This window comes from Thalassophryne amazonica, chromosome 16 (genome assembly GCF_902500255.1).
Source record: "Thalassophryne amazonica chromosome 16, fThaAma1.1, whole genome shotgun sequence".
Lineage (NCBI taxonomy): Eukaryota > Metazoa > Chordata > Actinopteri > Batrachoidiformes > Batrachoididae > Thalassophryne > Thalassophryne amazonica.
In genome coordinates this window covers 89,159,184-89,180,025 of record NC_047118.1, presented here as the reverse complement: position 1 = coordinate 89,180,025, position 20,842 = coordinate 89,159,184, and the positions used below count along the sequence as shown (strand labels likewise).

The window sequence follows — 20,842 nt, the reverse complement described above, 5'->3', positions numbered from 1 at the left end:
TTCCCTACACTTCAGTTTCTTGCCTGCTCGTTGGTTGTTTTCTACAGTGTTTCTCTTAAGATGACTGAGCTGTGAACTTTGAATTTGTGAATATCTTTCGTACTTTACTGGAGCCTCCAGGGGAGGTTTCTGTCCTCCCTGAGTTTGACACCTACGTGACTGTTCGACAGGTGGACCATCCCATTCAAACTCCCCACCTGACACTGCCCCTGGAGCGGGTCGGGCAGTTGACACCAGAAGCGAGAGCCTGCTCAGGGCTCGCCTCACCAGCTGTGCCCCCCCCCCCCCCCAAAAAAAAAACCCTGAAAAAAAAATCACTTTTGCGGTAATACATTTTGTGATTAAAAATTTCCTGCTGTAATTGATGCCTTAACATATATGCCATGAATGTTATTCACATTTTGAGAGCTGTGTTCACGTTTTGAGAAATGTTTTCTCAGTATTCACGTTTTGCAACTAACATTTTGCAGCTAATTCATGATTTCCAGCCGACTCACATTTTGGGGTTAGCACAGGTCCAAGCCAGGAAAAATTTGCTGATTTTTCTAGTCAAGGTTTTCTCACTTGATTTTGCCTAGTGAGGCCATACTCTTCAAAATAAAAACTTGGGTATCCTGGATTTTTGACTCCAATTAAGTATGGCCTCTCAAATTCAAGATGGCCACCAAACTATAGGAAATGTCTATTGCAGCAGCTTGATTTGGACAAATTCTTGTAAAGAGTTGCATAAACAACAGTTTAGCAGTTTGGCTTTCCTTTGGGTTGATGTAACCGGTTCTGAAATAGGTCTATTATCTCTGTATATTGTTACCGCAAGAGGCTGCAATGTATATTGCACCATGGATTTTAGGTCATATTTGAAATCCCTAGTAGCATGGCCCTGGCCTTATTGTACTAATTTATGGCCTCATTCCGAAATAGGAATGGGTATCGATAACATTTTATCAAAATCGATACCATTATCGATTACGCTTATCAATCTGATTCCTTATCGATTCCCTTATCGATACCTCTTGTGAATTTTTTTTTTTTTGTGTACTAAAAGTAGGCTTTACAGGTTTTCTATGTCAGCGGGTCAGAGAGCTTTTTCTTATCATGCACCCGCTCTGTGGAATGGACTTCCTGCAACCATGAGGCAGTCGGAGTCCATGGACATTTTTAAGTCAAGACTTACAGCCTATTTTTATTCTCTTTCTTATGAATAGTTTTTTTTTTTTTTTATCTGTTTTATTCTTTTACTTCTGTTTTTAATTATGTATTTAAATTTTTTATGTTAACTGTTCTATGTGAGGCGCCTTGAGACGGATTTTGTTGTGATTTGGTGCTTATAAGCCGATTGAATTGAACCAAACGAGATAGTGTATCGGAGCATTGCTTCAAAGTGGAGTTGCGCTGCAGAAACGGTTGATTACAGAGCCGCTGCAGGGTCAATGTAGAGAAATGATCGTTTTCCCGACAAACACCCTCAAAAACAGCAGCTGCTCTGAAGGACCGATAAGGGAATTGTTAAGCAAAAAGACTATTGATATCTGTGGATTGAATCATTTCTTAACGATACTCAAAAAGAACCGGTTCTCGATACCCAACCCTATTCCCAAAGGGCATTGCCGATGCCCTTTTGGAATGTGTCAATGGTAATATCCAACCTCTGGGGCTTTGGGGGAAAATTAATTGCCTGAAAAATGTTTCCTGATCCTGCTAATCTATGGTGATATCAATTGTATGCATTGAGAAACATAATTCAGGCAGTTGGCTGTGTCAGCCATCTTAAATGTTCTCCATGAAATGAATGGCACAAATGAAATCCTTGAACCCAAAAACCTGGGGATAGACACCAATTTTGTTCACATACCCCAAACAGGAGAGGACAGCTACTTCTGCTTCTCTGATTCAGGGGATGTGTGGTGGCCATCTTGGATTTTGGACCAATGCATCACAGAGAAAGATCAGTGTTGATACAGTTGTATGCAAAAGTTTGGGCACCCCTGATAATTTTCATGATTTTCCTTTATAAATCATTGGTTGTCTGGAATCAGAAACTTCAGTTAAATATATCATATTGCAGACAAACACACTGTTTGAGAAGTAAAATGAAGTTTCAAGTATTTACAGAAAGTATGCAATAATTATTTAAACAAAATTAGGTAGGTGCATAAATTTGGGCACCCTTGTCATTTTGTTGATTTGAATACATTTAGCACTAATTATTGGAACACAAAATTGGTTTGGTAAACTCAGTGACCCTTGACCTCCTTACACAAGTAAATCCAATCATCAGAAAGGGTATTTAAGGTATTTTCCATTTGCAAATGTTTCCCCTCTTTGCATCTCTTCTAATGAGTGGCAACATGGGAGCCTCTAAACAACTCTCAAATGACCTGAAAACAAAGATTGTTCACCATCATGGTTTAGGGGAAGGATACAAAAAGCTATTTCAGAGATTTCAGCTGTCAGTTTCCACTGTGAGGAACATAGTGAGGAAATGGAAGACTGCAGGCACAGTACTAGTTAAGGCCCGAACTGCCAGGCCAAGAAAAATCTCAGATAAGCTGAAGTGAAGGATGGTGAGAACAGTCATAGTCAACCCACAGACCTGCTCCAAAGACCAACGTGATCTTGCTGCAGATAGTGTCTCTGTGCATCGTTCAACTATACACTGCACTTTGCACAAAGAGATGCTGTATGATGCTGTAATGCAAAGGAAGCCTTTTCTGTGTACACACCGCAAACAGAGTCGCTTGAAGTATGCTAAAGCACTTTTGGACAAGCCAGCTTCATTTTGGAATAAGGTGCTGTGGACTGATGAAACTAAAATTGAGTTATTTGGACATAACAAGGGGCGGTATGCATGGCTGAAAAAGAACACAGCATTCCACGAAAAACACTTGCTACCTACAGTAAAATTTGGAGGTGGTTCCATCATGCTGTGTGGCCAGTGCAGGTACTGGGAATCTTGTTAAAGTTGAAGGTCACATGGATTCCAGTCAATATCAGCAGATTCTTGAGAACAATGTTCATGAATCAGTGACAAAGTTGAAGTTGTAACAGGGCTGGAGCTTTCAACAAGACAACAACCCTAAACACTGCTCAAAATCTACTAAGGCATTCATGCAGAGGAACAAGTACAATGTTCTGGAATGACCATCTCAGTCCCCAGACCTGAATATTATTGAAAATCTGTGGTGTGATTTTTTTTTTTTTTTTTTTTTTTTTTTTTATTAGGAGGTAAGGCACAGGAACTGATGTCAAAATTATAATGATCAGATCACATTTGCAATGCAGCTGTCAGTAAGCACAATCAGTATAGTAGAAATACTGTGCATCACATTGAATGAAAAATAATGCATATGATAATCTGCCTCCTAAGGTTTTCTGTTTGAACAGGAACCGGAACATGAAAAGGCAAAACAAGCGACGTAAAAAAAAAAATAATAATAAAGAAATTATGAGAATACTAAAAATATTTTTAACACGGAGGGAGAGGAGGAGAGGGGGTCCATCAATCATGAGGAAAAGAGTTGACAGAGCGAAAGAATGTTAAAAGGGAAGCCATTTGTTATAAAATTTATCAGTTACCTTTCACTGAATATCTAATCTTCTCCAGCTTTAAAAAAAAAAGACATGGTGTCATTGAGCCACTGAGCACTAGAGGGCGCTTTAGTTGTCTTCCAGTGAAGAAGAAGATGCCGTCTTGCCAATAGAGAAGTGAAAGCTAAAATATCTAATTGGTTAGAGGTAAACCTGGTATGGTCTTCTGGGAGCCCGAATATGGCGACATGGGGTGATATTTTTATGATCTTTAAAAATATTTTTGACATGGTATCAAAGTAGTTCTGCCAGAAGCGAGTAAAACATATGAGTTAAATTGCAAAATGGAGCTTGAAATTTGTCGCAACTGTCAATGACAGTGGAATAATGGACTCTGAACAGTACTTTAAACTGTATGAGGGTGAGACGAGCACAAGCTGAGTTTGTATAAATTTTTTTAAGAGCAATGTCCCACCAGTTATCTTCCAAATTCAAGCCCAGTTCTTGTTCCCAGGCAGCCTTGACTTTGGTGACTGGTGTGTAATCAAAGGACAAAATCTGATGATAAACTTTAGATATGAGTGACTTCTGGAGTGGGTCATGGCTTAGAAGATCTTCCCAGTGTAGACTTGGTGGTATTGAGGGAAAATCTGGAAACAAGTCCTTAGCACATTGTCTAATTTGAAAATAACAAAAAAGATGAGATGGTGGAAGATTAAATTCTACTGAGAGATCTGAAAAGCTGCAAAAAATACCATCCTTGTAAAGATCTTTAAAACATTTCAATCCTTTGTTATGCCAAGAAAAAAAGGTTGAATCTGTAATCGCAGGTTGAAATAAATGATTCCTTAATAGAGGAGTTAAAATAGAGGTAGACTTGAATTTGAAATACCAAATTTTAAGTGTGGAATGAACCACTTGGTTATTTGTAAAGCCGGAGAGATTGGATGGAATAGAAGAGGTAAGCAAGGCGATAAGGGAGGATGAATCACAAGACTGTGCCTCTAAATTGCACCATGGCAAAGCTATTGATCTGAACCAAAATGAGGTCTTGTGAATATGTGCAGCCCAATAATATAATTGGAAATTTGGAAGAGACAATCCGCCATTGAATTTACATCTCTGAAGTGTGGATTTGCGGATCCTGGGTACCTTTCCACCCCATAAGAAGTGAGAAATAGTTTGATCAATTGTATTAAAGAACTGTTTAGGCAAAAAAAAGTGGGAAACAGTGGAATAAAAAAAACTTGGGCAAGATGTTCATTTTGACTGCATTAATTCTTCCAATTAAAGAAAGAGGTAAGCTCCCCCAACTTTGGAAATTAGATTTAACTTTAGATGTTAAAGGCAAGAAGTTGGCAGAAAAAAGGGAATTTAATATTCTGGTTACATTGATCCCTAGATACCTAAAGCCAGACATGCTCAATTTAAAGGGAATATCGGATTGTTTGAGTTGTAATGCTGAAGCGTTAATAGGATAGCATTCAGTTTTAGAGATATTCACCTTGTAGCCCGAAAATGATCCAAATCTCCGAAAAACAGATAAAATTTTTGGAATGGATAGAACGGGATCAGAGACATATAACAATAAATCATTGGCATAGAGTGAGTGATAGCTTAAACTCTGTGCCCAGTCGAGTATTCCCAGTAAAAATGGAGGACAAGCGCAAAAAAATTGACAAAGGCTCTATGGCTATTGCGAACAATAGGGGAGATAAAGGACACCCCTTCTGGTGCCACGGGCAAGAGAAAAAAAATTGGATATTATTGGTGGAAATATTAGCTTGTAGAGATGTGTAAAGGAGACGGATCCACGAAATGAACCCATCTCCCAGCTCAAATTTCTTTAGAACAGCGAACAAGTAGTCCCATTCAACCCTGTCGAACGCTTTTTCAGCGTCGACTGAGATCACTACTTTGGGTATTACTGCAGTAGTTCTGGAATAGATAATATTTAAAAGTGTACGAACATTAAAGAAGAGCTGCCACCCCTTAACAAATCCAGTTTGCTGAGGTGAAACAATAGATGGTACAATATTTTCCGTCGATTGGCCAAGAGTTTAGCCAGGATCTTAGCATCCACATTTATCAATGACAGGGGTCTGTAGGAGCTACAGAGATCCGGATCCTTATCTTTTTTTAAGAGGAGACTTATGGATGCTTATCTTAAAGTGGGTGGAAGAGTTCCCAATTGAAGTGATTCCATATACACAGCATGCAATAATGGGGACAATTTATCCTGAAATTTTTTTAAAAACTCAACTGAAAACCCGTCTGGGCCAGGAGCCTTCTTGTTTTGCATGCATCTCATAGCGAAATTTATTTCTTCTACCGTCAATGGTGAGTCAAGTTCTTAAAGAGAAACTGGGTTTATCACTGGGAAATTTAGACTATCTAGGAATAGGTTCATTTCTGTAGTATTAGGTGGAGATTCAGACTTATATAAAGAGGAGTAAAATGAGTGAAAAACAGAATTAATGGTGGTGGGATCACTGTGCAGTGTCACTGAATCCTTTATATGGGGAATCATACGTGAGGCTGTCTGGCGTTGTAGTTGGTGAGCTAGAAGCCGGCTTGCCCTATCACCACGTTCATAATATATGGAGCGCGAGCGTAGGAGAAGCCTCTCTGCATCATTAGTGGTGATAGGGTCAAATTCAGTCTGTAGCTCAACACGTTTAAGTAAATTGGGGGAGGAACAAGTGGCGAGTTCTAGGTCTATTTTAGTGATATTGATAGAAAGTTCTTGTAGTTTGGCTTTTCGAGATTTGTTAGAATGGGCAGAGTAGGAGATTATTTGTCCCCGTAGGTATGCTTTTAATGATTCCCACAGGAGTGAACGTGATTGGTTCTGTCATTTTGATTAATAACAATAAAATCGTCAATTTTAGCTGCAATAAATTTATTGAATTCATCATCTGAAAGAAGTAATGAATTGAACCTCCAAGGTGTTGAGTAGCGAGGTTGTGAGGAAAACTGAATATCTAAAGAAAGAGGGGCATGATCGGAAATAACGATAGGGCGGTAATTAACATTAAGTACATTGGGAATTAATTTGGCATCAATAAAATAGTAATCAATCCGAGAGAAAGATTGATGCATCTGTGAAAAGAAAGAGAATTCCTTGGTCTGGGGGTTGTAAAATCTCCAAGGATCAATGCAACCATTTTTAGACAAGAAATGAGATCTTGACATTAATGATAGGGTTAGGGTTCGTGGGTTAGAGTGATCTAGATTGGGGTCAATTACACAGTTCATGTCCCCTCCAAATATAAGGAAATTATTATTCAAAGAGGGAAGACGTTCAAAGAGCCTATTCATAAAATGTGGCTCATCAAAATTGGGGGCATATATATTAACTAATAGGATGGGAACATGGAATAGGGTGCCTACAATAATCAAGTATCTACCATCTTTGTCTGATATAACCTTAGAAGCTGAGAATTGAACTGACTTACCAATTAAAATAGCGACCCCTCTGGCTTTAGAATTGAAATTAGAGTGAAACACCTCAGAAACCCAGGGACATTTAAGTCTGACCTGGTCTTTGCTACGCATGTGTGTTTCTTGTAGAAACACTAGATCAGCTTTAAGACGTTTCAAATGAGTAAATATCCTTGATCTCTTAATTGGACTCCCCATGCCTTTAATATTCCAGCTCAAAAATCTCACAGAAGACCCAATACCATAAGTATTAGCTTTGGTAGACATTATTTACCTGGACATAGACATAGACTGAATGTGGACACCCCCCCCCCCCCCCCAAAGTAAAGGAGTTAAAAAAAAACAAAAAAAACACACACTCAAAGATAGAACAACCCACCCACCCCCACAGCACCTACAATGACCCCATCCCCAAACGATGGAGCACCCAGTGCTAACTCCACAAGGAGTTGAATCTCTAAGACAAATACTTACGTTTTTTTGACTAATGGTTGTCAGATTTCGGTTTGAGCTCCTACAAACCTAGCAACAATTTACCATGAGGCACAACTAATGCAAGTCCAAATTGAACTGAAATTAACATGAAAATGGAAAAGTGAGAAGAAAGAGGAAAAGAAAAAAAAAGATAAAGAAAGAAAGAAAAATGAATAAAATTTAAAAAGGGGGGGGGGGGGCAAAGCATAACCTGCAAAGGCATGAAAACGACCGTGTATGAATCAGCAAAATATTATCAGTCACCACTTCAGTGTTGTGCATATTTTCTCAGTTTTTTTTCGTGCCTAGTGACCTGATGAATGCGGTGGCCTCTTCTGGTGATTTAAACTCTCTCACTGCACCATTGTGTGTAACACGGAGGCGCGCTGGGTAGAGCAGTCCGAAGCGAATCCCCGGTATCTCACGGAGCTGGCATCAGACATCATTAAAGGCAGCTCGGGCGCGAGCCGTCTTCTGAGTGTGGTCGGGGAAGATGGAAAAGTTCATGTCGCCGATCTTGATCCGTTGCTGGGCCCTGGCTCTGCGCAGTATGTCCACACAGTCCATATGATAATGCAGACGAGCAACGATGGGGCGGGGGCGTCCTCCGGGTCCCGGCTTCGGCTGGAAAGTGCGGTGAGCGCGGTCAACGAGGGGCTCTTTCTCAAGCTGGAATGCCTCCTTTAGCAGAGAGGAGGCGGCCGTATCGATAGAAGGGGTGAAAAAATCCTCAGGGATCCCCACTAACCGTATATTGTTGCGCCGAGATCTTGCCTCCAAGTCCTCGCATTTAGTGTCCAGTCTTGTCAGTTCCGTTGACAGGTAATCCACCTTAGCTTGTAGTATAGAGATGTCGTCAGTGCAGGAGGAGAGCGACGTTTCCATTTCACCTACGGTGCCCTTCAGAGCGCGGATATCAGACTGGATGCTTGTAATGGTGGCAGATGGCTCGGACTTCACATCCTGGAGCTCATCCTTGATGCTTGATAAATTTTGAGTCAGGGCCGCTTGTAGCTCAGATTTAAAAATAACCGACATCTCGGTGCTGAGTGACGAGAGCAGTTCGGCCTTGAAGTCATGGGGAAGAGAGCTGCCGCTTGTGGCTTCGAACGAGCAGGAGGGGGAGCACGAGCCATGACCAGCCGAGGATGGAGCGGGAGGAGAAGGCCGCGACGGCTGTATATTTAGCTTAGCTTGTTTTGGAGGCATCTTTACCGGGAAGAGGTCGGCGGTAAATTGAAGATATGGTGGCGAAGCAAACACACACCAAAAAACAAAAGAAAAGGAAAAAAGATTAAAAAGATGAAGGAAAGTGTGCCTAAGATTGGTTTTGTAGAAGTAGTTGCAGGAGCTCAGAAAAACGCGTCCTACTCCATGAGTTGCTGCACCGGAAGTCTCCTGTGGTGTGATTTTAAGCAGGCTGTCCATGCTTGGAAACCAACAAACCTGAGATGTTTTGTAAAGAAGAATGGTCCAAAATACCTTCAACTAGAACCAGACTCTCATTGAATCAGATCGGTCCCATCCCTAAGTTCAACACTTCATTTCTTTGAGGGCTGGTCACGTCTTCAGAGTGACCTCGTCCCTCGATCCTGTCGGTGGTGTTGTCACAGTTTTGTCAGAGTTCCAATCCAGTTGTGCTAAGGGTGGACCCAGGCAGTGGCCGCACATATCCAAAGAAAGGTTTTCCTGTTTTTGAACGATGTCTGTAACCTGATAATTGACTTTGTTTAATGACTTCAGGGGAAATCTCATTTTATTGATGGAATGTGAATGCTTGAGGTTTTTTGTTGTAGGTTTTTTTTTTTTTTTTTTCTTCTGCTGAAAACCAAAGAAAAGCAAATCATCAAAATTCTCAGATGTTGAAAACATTTGCAAAGTGTGGTGGATCGATGGATGGTAATTTTTTCCCTAATTTTCAAAACCAAATATTAGTTGATTGACAGTCGTGCTTGTAAAAGTGTGATGTGTTGTTTGGGTCACATGTTTGATTGTTGTGTCCCCCCCCAACAGCCTGCCTCATCAATGGAGCCCATTAGCAAGCGCCTGAAGATCATTGAAGAGGTATGTTTCACAATATCCACTTTGCTAACTTCAATCTGTTTTCGTCATTAGGGGTACATGAGGAATGTGCAGTGATTGTACAGTTCTCAGAATTGCAGTGGATTTTTGTGCAGTCACAACTGTTCACAGTGCCAAAATGTCAGCCCCCTGTCACACATCGCAAGAATGAGCAGGAATCAAGCAATCAGCTGGAGTGGGGAAAAACCCCAAACTTGAAGGTGCAGTCGGGAGGGACAGACAGTGGAATGTGGGCAGATCTGGTAGCACCTGCTTTAGCAAAAGAAAGAATTGTCAAACATGCAGAGACAGAAATACTGCAGCTGAGCAACCATGTACATATAGAGTCCAGTGGTTGCAATGATGGCTCAAAGGACACCTGGTTAGTGAAGAGCAGAGTCTCAGTAAATGGACAAAAATTGGTGATTGTCAAATCAGCCATAGAAGGAACATTCTCCAGTTTTCAGTCGCGTTGTGACCCCTGATAATGGATCAAGTGGGCGATTACCCTTTGGGGTGAAATAATGTGGGGACCTTGTGTGCCCGTGGCCACTACAGTAACCTTGAAGGCCTACCAGGAACCCTGAATATGAGATGGTTAATGGGCTCTGGTGAAATGAGAAGTCCTCAACAGTGAGTTGGGTGGAGGAGGTGATGGCTTGTAATACAATGGCTATGAAGGTGGCTGAAGGCTGCAGCAGGTCCTCAGACTCCAGTCATCTGGGATTTCTCAGCCATCAGATCAGGTTAAGGATCTGTCAAGGATGATGTGTTTGACGGAGTGCAACAGCATCATCATGTTGAACAAACCCACGCACAGGTGATCAACTCTGGATGTAGATAGCCCATCTGTGAATTGAGTCTTTCTTGCCGTCGAGGGATTGGAGTCACCGGTGTTCATCAGAGGAAGTCTCTTCTTATCTGAGCATGTTCTGAATATCATCCAAAGCAGTCATAGTGCATGGCTTGATGGAAATTCTAGGCTGTTTCAGAGTTGAAAAAGCAGACTGTTCCTGAGAGTAGACAAGGTGTTTGTTTGAGGGATCTACTATCAGATATCTGTGGGTTAGTGATCCTCAACCTGCTGACACACGAGTCAAAACACTTTGTTCCTCCAAGCCTATACCTTGTCCCACCATAGTTATGGGCGTGATGGCTCTGTCTGATTTGATGCCTTTGCTGTGCTGTCCTGTTAGACCAGTTACTTGAAGCAGTTGTATAAGGTTGATCCTCTTGATGGGATATTCAACATCTCCAGTGTTGTAGTTCTTGTGGCTGACTGCGAACCACCAGATATTGGCAAGATCACAAATGCCATGAAACTGTTTGGTGAAGGAAAGCTCCAGGGATTTGTGGTATTAGTGTGGAGTTCCTCCAGGTGGGTGGAGATACTGTTCTAGTGGTATTGCAAACAATCTGTTTCAGTCTGGGAGACTTTTTTTTTTTTCTCTCTCTACGGACTGAAAGAAAGTACTTGTTGTCCCACTCTGTAAAGGAAGTTGTGATTGCTTGCATTGCAACAAATACAGAAGTATTACTGGCTTTTTTTATGGGGGGAAGGGGGTGCTTGCAAAGCTTATTCTTAATGGAATTCAGTTCTAGCCACTTGTTCCTCAGTGCCTGGAACACTGTGCCTCCACCCCTAAGAACTCATCAGTCATCCTCATCCAAACTCTTGAGTAGTTACCAAATGCAAACATGAATATCAGGAGTGCTTCTTCACTGCATGTTGCCTTTCCCAGAGCCTTTGATTCAGTTGGCCATGCTGCAGTCTGAGACACCCTGAAGCTTTGCAGGATCACCAAGAAGTTGATGGACATTATGGCCAGCGACACACAGGTTCTGTGAGTGCTGTGCAGATCATGTCCAGTCTCTGAATGTCTCCAAGTGGACACTGACATTCAGCAAGGATGCTTTCTGGTTCTCTTGGTGTTCAGTGCTTGCATAGACATTGTGTTTGGGGAAACCAGTAGCTTAGGTGCTTTTTTTTTGGTGACAGAAGGCTTACTGACCTGGACCTCATGGATGATGCTGTGATTTTTGCAGAATCAATGGCTACACTGATTGTAGGGGTGGTGGCCAAGTGGTTAATGCACATGGTTTCAATGCAGAAGGTTCCCGGTTTGAATCCCATCCCTCCCACATTTTTCCATGTAATGTGGAGTTGTGTCAGGAAGGGGCATCCAGCGTAAAACCTGTGCCAATTCAACATGCAGATCCGCCTTGGATTTGCTGTGGAGACCCCAAGTACAAAACAAGGGAGCAGCCAAAGGGACTTACTAATGGATACCCTGATGGCAGAGAAATTGATTGAGGAAGCAGAGTCTGGGTCTATGACATTCTCTTACTTTGATAGTGACCTTCATGGGTCTGAGTCCTCGCCCTTAGAAGTCAACACACGCTTAAGAAAAACATAGACAGTCATGAGGTTGCTGAACGAGAGGTGTTTGATGCTGCAGTACCCCATCCTGCACATGTTAAAAGGTATGTCTGAAGATGAAGAGGGTACAGGTGCCGGACTGGCCTGCCTGCAGTCCTGACCTGTCCTCAGTAGAGAATGTGGAGAAATTTGAAATGAAAAATGCAGCGACGAGGACGATCCCGCAGTGTTGCACACCTTAAGATGTGTTTACAAGAAGAACCTGTTAAAAAAAACACCTGAAATGCGTCATTGCTTGGTATCCTCAACGCCAAAACGTCTTTGAAGTCTTGTGAGAAGCAACAGCAACATGACAAAATGAGAAATGTTTTAGGATCCCAACGGAAATGCAGGAATGGATGAATATTAACAAATGAAATGAATTTGACCACACAAATGGACCTCTGAATTGAACCCTGGTTATTTGTATTGTAGCCTGTCTCCTCACCCCGCTGATTTACCTGCGCTTTTGTTTTGTTTTGTTTTTTGTGGTTCTCCCAAGACAATGGAATAATAGCGCTGCACTGTTGTACTGTAGCGTCATCTCGCAATGTTTTTTTTTTTTGACAGTTTATTCATCAACATTCATCAAAGCCATTTAAAGAAATCAGTCATGACTACTGGAAAATTCCGCTCGACTCTCTGGTTCAAATTGACTGTGCTGTCCAGCAGGGATCTTCTAAAAAATTAACTGAAATGTTGCTGATCCATCGTTGTTGTTGTTCCATTGTATTTCAAGCTTATAGGGTCAGAATTTTGCTTTATTTTGCAATTTTAATCAAGTAATTAAAGAAATTACTTATATTTCTCATGTTCTTCGTATCAAATCAGCGGCTGATTGCGAAAGCATTATTGTAAAGAGCAAACCTCACCAGTCAGTGACTTGAGCATTTTGTGAGGCCACAGTGCTGTGCAACATCAGAGCTGAAAACACCTCTATCTGCCTGAGTGAAAGAACAAAAAAAAAAACTCCATAAAAATCCTTCATTAAATAATTAGAGCTCCTCCTGTTTCTGTTGCTGCTGATACATTCAGAAATTTGCTTTTCTTTTTTTTTCTTTTTTTTTTTTTTTACAGTTGAAATGCTTTGTATTTCCAAAAAGCTCCAAGAAGTTTGCTTGAAGGAGGAAACACAGCAAAGACAATCCCATGAACTGCGCTAAATGCTGGTTAAAAAGCAGCGGAGCAACTTCACAAGTATAAACAATCATCGTCACCACATGGCCTCAGCAAACCACAAAAGTGTGAAAAACTGATTCAGAAAGTTTTCAATCCAGATTTTATCTTTAAAGGAGCAAGTTTGAAAATGAATTCAGTCCAGGTTCAGCTCTTTTTTTAATACTGTATTTATACTGTTTGAAAAAAAGTAATGCAATTCCACTCAGAAATGTTGAAAAAATAAAACTGTCAAGATGTCAGAAAAATTTTGCCTGTCTCACTGGATTTAAGCTGCTGTGTGTAAATTTACAGTCAGCATCACGGTGAGACACAGCTCTCTGCCTTACTGGATTAACGGTACTTACTGTTACTGTTGAAGAAAAGACCAAATGCTTTGTACATCAAATCTTAATGTTTTTAACAATTATGACCTTTTCAACATTATTTTATGGACTTTGACAGAAACATGGAAAAACATTTGATATTTCAACATGTGGGTGATGAAAAACAGAAAAAAGGGGAAATTTCACACTTTTATAGTTATCTTTACAATGAAAGTGTGTTAAGAAATTTGTTCTAGTAGTCTATGATGACTTTTTCACCTTTTTTCAGCATCATTATATGCAAATATTGCCGTTTTGTGCTTGTCCCACACCCAGACTTTTGATCTTCAATGATAAAAATGAATGGTAAAGAAACGTTTTTTCTAATGTTTTAAAATGTCTCTGAATAAAATATCAGTAAAATAATCAAAACATAATTGGGGTATTCAATGTCATACAACTGTTGTGATTTTTTTTAAACAAAATGTAGTTGTCCCACACTATTGCCATAATTTCCACCACAACACTGTAATGTCCCTTTAAACAGTTTGTATGAAAGATTATTTGGGTAGTTTCTATAGAGATAAACAGTGACATCAGAGCACATGTATATAGCGCCAAATCACAACAAACAGTTGCCCCAAGGCGCTTTATATTGTAAGGCAATGGTGTGGTGGAAATTACATTTACAAGGCCAATAGTGCCCGTAGTTAAAGAATCACCCATAAATGTCTTTTTTTTTTTTTTTTTTTTTTTTTGGTCTATTCTTGTTTTCACTGCATCTAAAACTACTCAAAATGAGTTAAAATGGGGCTTGCCGATAATGTTTTATGGGTATAAAACCCTGTAGCTTATTACCTGAGGTGGTGCGCGTTGCCAGCAGCACCGCTATACTAAGAATGTCTGTGGAGAACTCTGCTTCCTGTTCATTATTCAGTTCCCTGTGGCTGCACGGAGCCATGAACACTCAGCGTGGGATTTCTTTGAACTGTACATCTTGCATCGTGCTCAGTAATTATTTCAGAGACAACATTCTAACTGGTGCCTGACAGAGTTGGTGTGAGGCTAACCATGGTGGTGTTTTAACACTCTGCAGAACCCAGGCTCCACCTCCATCCAGGCAGCAGACAGCACTGCCGTCAATGGCAGCATCACACCTACAGACAAAAGGTAACACCTTAGGCCATGTAGACCTCCATCAGTCCGTCCTGGGTTCCTTTTCCTGCTGCATGACCCTCACCCACAGGACATTCAGCAGACAGACAGCTGGAGCCACGTTTTCATCTCTGGTTGATATGGTCTTTTGTTTGTCCCTGCTTAACTCCTAGGATAGGCTTCCTGGGTCTTGGGCTGATGGGGAGCGGTATAGTTTCCAACCTGTTGAAGATGGGCCATGTTGTCACAGTGTGGAACCGAACAGCAGAAAAGGTATCATAAGACAGCACGGTTAGCAGTTGCACAGTCACTTAACGGCAACAAAAGTCAAAGCCGGATTCCACGTTTCCTTTGTCACAATGGGCCCTATCTGGACTATCTGTGGCACGTGGTCTAATAGTGCAGCAGATAACAGAATATTTACAGAGAAATTTTTCAAATGGTGGTACAAGCACCAAATTTGGCACAAATGCTCCTTCGGTTTTTCTGTGATTATTGTATGGCTTTTGCCTTGGAATATAAAGCGCCTTGGGGCAACTGTTGTTGTGATTTGGCACTATATAAATAAAATTGATTTTTGATTTAGTAGGGTTTGGTATCGAGAACCAGTTCTTTTTGGGTATCGTTAAGAAATGATTTGATTCATCGACATCAGTAGCCTTTTTGCTTAACGATTCCCTTATCGGTCTTTCAGAGCAGCTGTTGTTTTTGAGGGTGTTTGTCGGGAAAATTATTTCTCTACGTTGATTACAGACCCTGCAGCGGCTCTGTTATCAATTGCTTCTGCAGCGCGACTCCACTTAGAAGCGTGAACCAATGAAGCAATGCTTCGATCTGCTGCCTCGTTGGTTCTTTGATTTGCTGCTCTTCAGAAGCGGCTGGTCTGCTTCTTAACCCCTCTCAAAGCCATTAAAATGTCAATCGTGAGTCACTTTTGTGTGGATTAAAGTCGCTAACTGGGACTCTTGTCTTGTTGCAGTCAAGAAATGAGAATCGTCCTCCGTTCCGTTGTCACAGCTCCAAACGCTGCGTGGCTCTCTGCCGAGACAGAGTCAGGTCGAAATTAATAACTTCAAAACGAATCGCCGCTTTAAATAAAATGACACCTCTTTACAAACGCTGTAATACAGACAAACTACAATCGACTAAAACGTTTTTTCCTCCCAAAATGAGACGTCCTACATTCTTTATGAAATACATCCTGACGTGCAGCACAGCAAGCTGCAAGAGCTCAGCTCAGACATATGGAAAGACATTCATGCCAATAATGTCTGAAAGGATAAGGAATTAGATCGATAAGCAGAATGGATAATGGTATCGATATTGATAAAATCTTATCAGTATCCATCCCTAATCCTTAGACATTACTCTTTTGAAAAAGCAGACTATCCACTTGATTTTTCAATAGGTGGCCAAGTAGTGGTTAATAAAGGATTACACAGGGTTCAAAATTTACAAATACTCCAGTCATATTGAAAGCTATGCCCAGGGCTGTGAAAACTCCATGGTTCGGTGGATTTCATCATGGGGGTGTGTGTGTGTGTGTGTGTAATCGTGATCGTCACTACGTTTTTAAAATGCCTATTGCAAATTGTTCTTTTGTTTTTTTTCGACATCATGCAAGTTTTATGAATCCAGACATTGATCTGTATAACAGCTACAAATCAGTATCTGCAGTTCTGTGGAACTCCAGAGAAAAAAAAGCCCTGTCAAAGCATGGCTGTTACGACAGTTGTAAAGTGGGACTGGTTGGTTGCTACAATGATACTAAGTGCCTGCTCCAAGACGCCGTTCTTTAAGCTACAGTGAGGAAAATAAGTATTTGAACACCCTGTGATTTTGCAAGTTCTCCCACTTAGAAATCATGGAGGGGTCTGAAATTTTCATCTTAGGTGCATGTCCACTGTGAGAGACATAATCTAAAAAAAAATAAAATCTGGAAATCACAATGTATGATTTTTTTTTTTTTTTTTATAATTTATTTGTATGTTACTGCTGCAAATAAGTATTTGAACACCTGTGAAAATCAATGTTAATATTTGGTACAGTAGCCTTTGTTTGCAATTACAGAGGTCAAACATTTCCTGTAGTTTTTCACCAGGTTTGCACACACTGCAGCAGGGATTTTGGTCCACTCCTCCATACAGATTTTCTGTAGATCAGCCAGGTTACTGGGCTGTCGCTGGGAAACACAGAGTTTGAGCTCCCTCCATAGATTTTCTGTTGGGTTTAGTGTCTGGAGACTGGCTAGGCCACTCCACAACCTTGATGTGCTTCTTACGGAGCCACTCCTTGGTTATCCTGGCTGTGTGTTTGGTCATTGTCATGTTGGAAGACCCATCCACGACCCAACTCCAATGCTCTAACTGAGGGAAGGAGGTTGTTCCCCAAAATCTCGCAGTACATGGCCCTGGTCATCCTCTCCTTAATACAGTGCAGTTGTCCTGTCCCATGTGCAGAAAAACACCCCCAAAGCGTGATGCTTCCGCCCCCATGCTTCACAGTAGGGACGGTGTTTTTGGGATGGTACTCGGCATTCTTCTTCCTCCAAACGAGTGGAATTAAGACCAAAAAGTTCTATTTTGGTCTCATCTGACCACATAACTTTCTCCCATGAGTCCTCTGGATGATCCAGATGGTCATGGGCAAACTTAAGATGGGCCTGGATGTGTACTGATTTAAGCAGGGGAACCTTCCGTGCCATGCATGATTTTAACCCATGACGTCTTAGTGTATTACCCACAGTAACCTTGGAAACAGTGGTGCCAGCTCTCTTCAGGTCATTGACCAGCTCCTCCTGTGCAGTTCTGGGCTGATTACTCACCTTTCTTAGGATCACTGATACACCACGAGGTGGGATCTTGCATGGAGCCCCAGTCCGAGGGAGATTGACAGTCATGTTTAGCTTCTTCCATTTTCTAATAATTGCTCCAACAGTTTTTTCACCAAGCTGCTTGGCAGTTGCCCCGTAGCCCTTTCCAGCCTTGTGGAGGTCTACAATTTTGTCTCTGCTGTCTTTGGACAGCTCTTTGGTCTTAGCCATGTTAGTAGTTGGAGTCTTACTGATTACCTCAAATAGGTGCTTCTAATTTGGAATAATAAGTGGAGTGGAGGTGGACTTTTTAGAGGCGGACTAACAGGTCTTTGAGGGCCAGAATTTCTGCTGATTGGCAGGTGTTGAAATACTTAATTGCAGCAGTAACATGCAAATAAATTATTAAAAAATCATACATTGTGATTTCCGGATTTTTTTTTTTTAGATTATGTCTCTCACAGTGGACATGCACCTAAGATGAAAATTTCAGACCCCTCCATGATTTCTAAGTGGGAGAACTTGCAAAATCGCAGGATGTTCAAATACTTATTTTCCTCACTGTATATCTTTTTCTAATGTCTTTGTACCTGGTTTAGAAACGTTTGAAAATAGGTTGAAGGAAGTTGGACTGACTACACTAGAAAACAGAAGTGTTCACAGGGACCTTACTGAAGCTTACAAAATATTAAACTCATGAAAATATTGATTTTAATCACTTTAGATTAAGATTAAACATTAGAATGTTTTCGTAATAGAATTGTCACTTTGTGGAACAGTTTACCAAACCATGTTGTGAATTCACACAGTGTTTTAAAATGGATCAGTATTATTAGTTTTTCTTTTTTATTACGGATTTTAAGTATTATGGTTTTATTGTTTGTGTGTTTGTGTACTATCTGTACATTTTTTTAGTCACTCAATAAATGTTATGTTATGCCGTTAGCATACAACATTAAATCTGACTAGTTTCACTCCGCGTGTCCAGTGCAACAGTGGCGTGTGATCTGTTAGGACGTTTCACCACATAACAAGCCAGATTATTGCAGGTGTTCATCATAAAACACTCTAAACTAAGGCATCGCACTCTGCAGAGGAATGGTCTATTTGAAGAGTTTCAGTCAGGTTTTAGAATTCATCATAGTACAGAAACAGCATTAGTGAAGGTTACAAATGATCTTCTTATGGCCTCGGACAGTGGACTCATCTCTGTGCTTGTTCTGTTAGACCTCAGTGCTGCTTTTGATACTGTTGACCATAAAATTTTATTACAGAGATTAGAGCATGCCATAGGTATTAAAGGCACTGCGTTGCGGTGGTTTGAATCATATTTGTCTAATAGATTACAATTTATTATCAGGTTGTCCTAAAAGTTCCCTAAAAAGCCTTCAGTTAATTCAAAATGCTGCAGCTAGAGTGCTGACGGGGACTAGAAGGAGAGAGCATATCTCACCCATATTGGCCTCTCTTCATTGGTTTCCTGTTAATTCTAAAATAGAATTTAAAATTCTTCTTCTTACTTATAAGGTTTTGAATAATCAGGTCCCATCTTATCTTAGGGACCTCGTAGTACCATATCACCCCAATAGAGCGCTTCGCTCTCAGACTGCAGGCTTACTTGTAGTTCCTAGGGTTTGTAAGAGTAGAATGGGAGGCAGAGCCTTCAGCTTTCAGGCTCCTCTCCTGTGGAACCAGCTCCCAATTCAGATCAGGGAGACAGACACCCTCTCTACTTTTAAGATTAGGCTTAAAACTTTCCTTTTTGCTAAAGCTTATAGTTAGGGCTGGATCAGGTGACCCTGAACCATCCCTTAGTTATGCTGCTATAGACGTAGACTGCTGGGGGGTTCCCATGATGCACTGTTTCTTTCTCTTTTTGCTCTGTATGCACCACTCTGCATTTAATCATTAGTGATTGATCTCTGCTCCCCTCCACAGCATGTCTTTTTCCTGGTTCTCTCCCTCAGCCCCAACCAGTCTCAGCAGAAGACTGCCCCTCCCTGAGCCTAGTTCTGCTGGAGGTTTCTTCCTGTTAAAAGGGAGTTTTTCCTTCCCACTGTAGCCAAGTGCTTGCTCACAGGGGGTCGTTTTGACCGTTGGGGTTTTACATAATTATTGTATGGCCTTGCCTTACAATATAAAGCGCCTTGGGGCAACTGTTTGTTGTGATTTGGCGCTATATAAAAAAATTGATTGATTGATTGAGTGTAGCCATATTCATAAATGGGCTGCATTTATACAGCGCTTTTCCATCTGTATCAGATGCTCAAAGCACTTTACACATCAATGTCTCACATTCACCCTGATGTCAGGCTGCTGCCATGCAAGGCGCCCACTACGCACCAGGAGCAACTAGGGGATTAAGGACCTTGCCCAAGGGCCCTTAATGATTTTCTGGTCAGGCTGGGATTTGAACTGAGGATCCTTTGGTCTCAAGCCCAACGCTTAACCACAATGTTTAATTCATATTTAACATTCAAACAATATTAGTTATATTGACAAATATTAATTAATATTTAACGTTCAAACAAAGCGTCATGATCACTCTTGGAGAACCGTCCAACCAGTTTCACTCATGATTTTATTTATATACAAAACTAATTCCAGGCAGTTTGTCGACGTTAATGGCAGCTCTGTCATTTTTATAAACCTCTGAGCAGTTTTTCGCTCAGAATATCTCAAAATTTCATAACTGAGCAGAGCGATTAATGTATGTGATTGGTGATCCACAAATGCTGAATCGCACTTTACAAACAGAATTTTCAGTTTTTTTTTTTTTTTTTTTTTTTTTGTAACAAGTGAAAAAAATGACATATTTACAAATACACATTTATTTGGAAAAAGCAACACACAAGTTACAAATCAGAAACCAACTAAAATGTGCTGTAGCTGCCAGTAGTCATTATAAATATATCAGAGTAACATTTAGGAATTGCAGCCATCTACGGCACTGTTGCTCCTTCGGGGCTGTCTGAGTGTCTTGGTGGCTTCCTTCACTCGTCTCTGTACATTGAGTCTGTAAAGACTTTAGTCAACTTCTGTGTAAATAATCTGATACACTTAACTGGATGGAGTTGAACAGAGTTCTAGAGACAGCGTAAACACTGGTGCTCCATTTTGCTTATGTTCACATTTATTTTATTTGGCTATTGGGGGGGAAGAGTCCAATCCCAGTGCCAGCGTGGCATGTTTTTGGCACATGCCCTCAATGGTGAATTCTGTGCAAACGTGCCCCCACTTCCTGCTTCCACTCTGCTTTAAAAACGGTCTGCAACACTAAGAAATAGTGTCTGTGCGCTGAAACATGTACGCTCCGTGAAGGTGCTCGTAGCTCTGAACATGCAGCGCAAAAGTCTCCCGCTCACACAACAGGATCACCTTTTAGTTCACGTCTGTGGAAAGTAACTTATATCTTCATGAGGAAATATTTTTGTAGCGAGTTATATCATTGAGAACATCTATCCGTTT

The 20,842-nt window shown here is 41.0% G+C and overlaps 1 protein-coding gene across 2 annotated transcripts in view; it reads left to right on the top strand.

Moving 5' to 3' along the window:
• The window catches only part of LOC117527666 (putative oxidoreductase GLYR1), a 111,385-nt gene that overhangs the window by 69,827 nt on the left and 20,716 nt on the right, over positions 1-20,842 (top strand). For both annotated transcript variants that reach the window (XM_034190105.1, XM_034190106.1), the window contains 3 exons: positions 9,460-9,510; positions 14,504-14,577; positions 14,736-14,835. In XM_034190105.1, the coding sequence (XP_034045996.1) occupies positions 9,460-9,510; positions 14,504-14,577; positions 14,736-14,835 (225 nt within the window). The remainder of the gene's footprint in view (positions 1-9,459; positions 9,511-14,503; positions 14,578-14,735; positions 14,836-20,842) is intronic.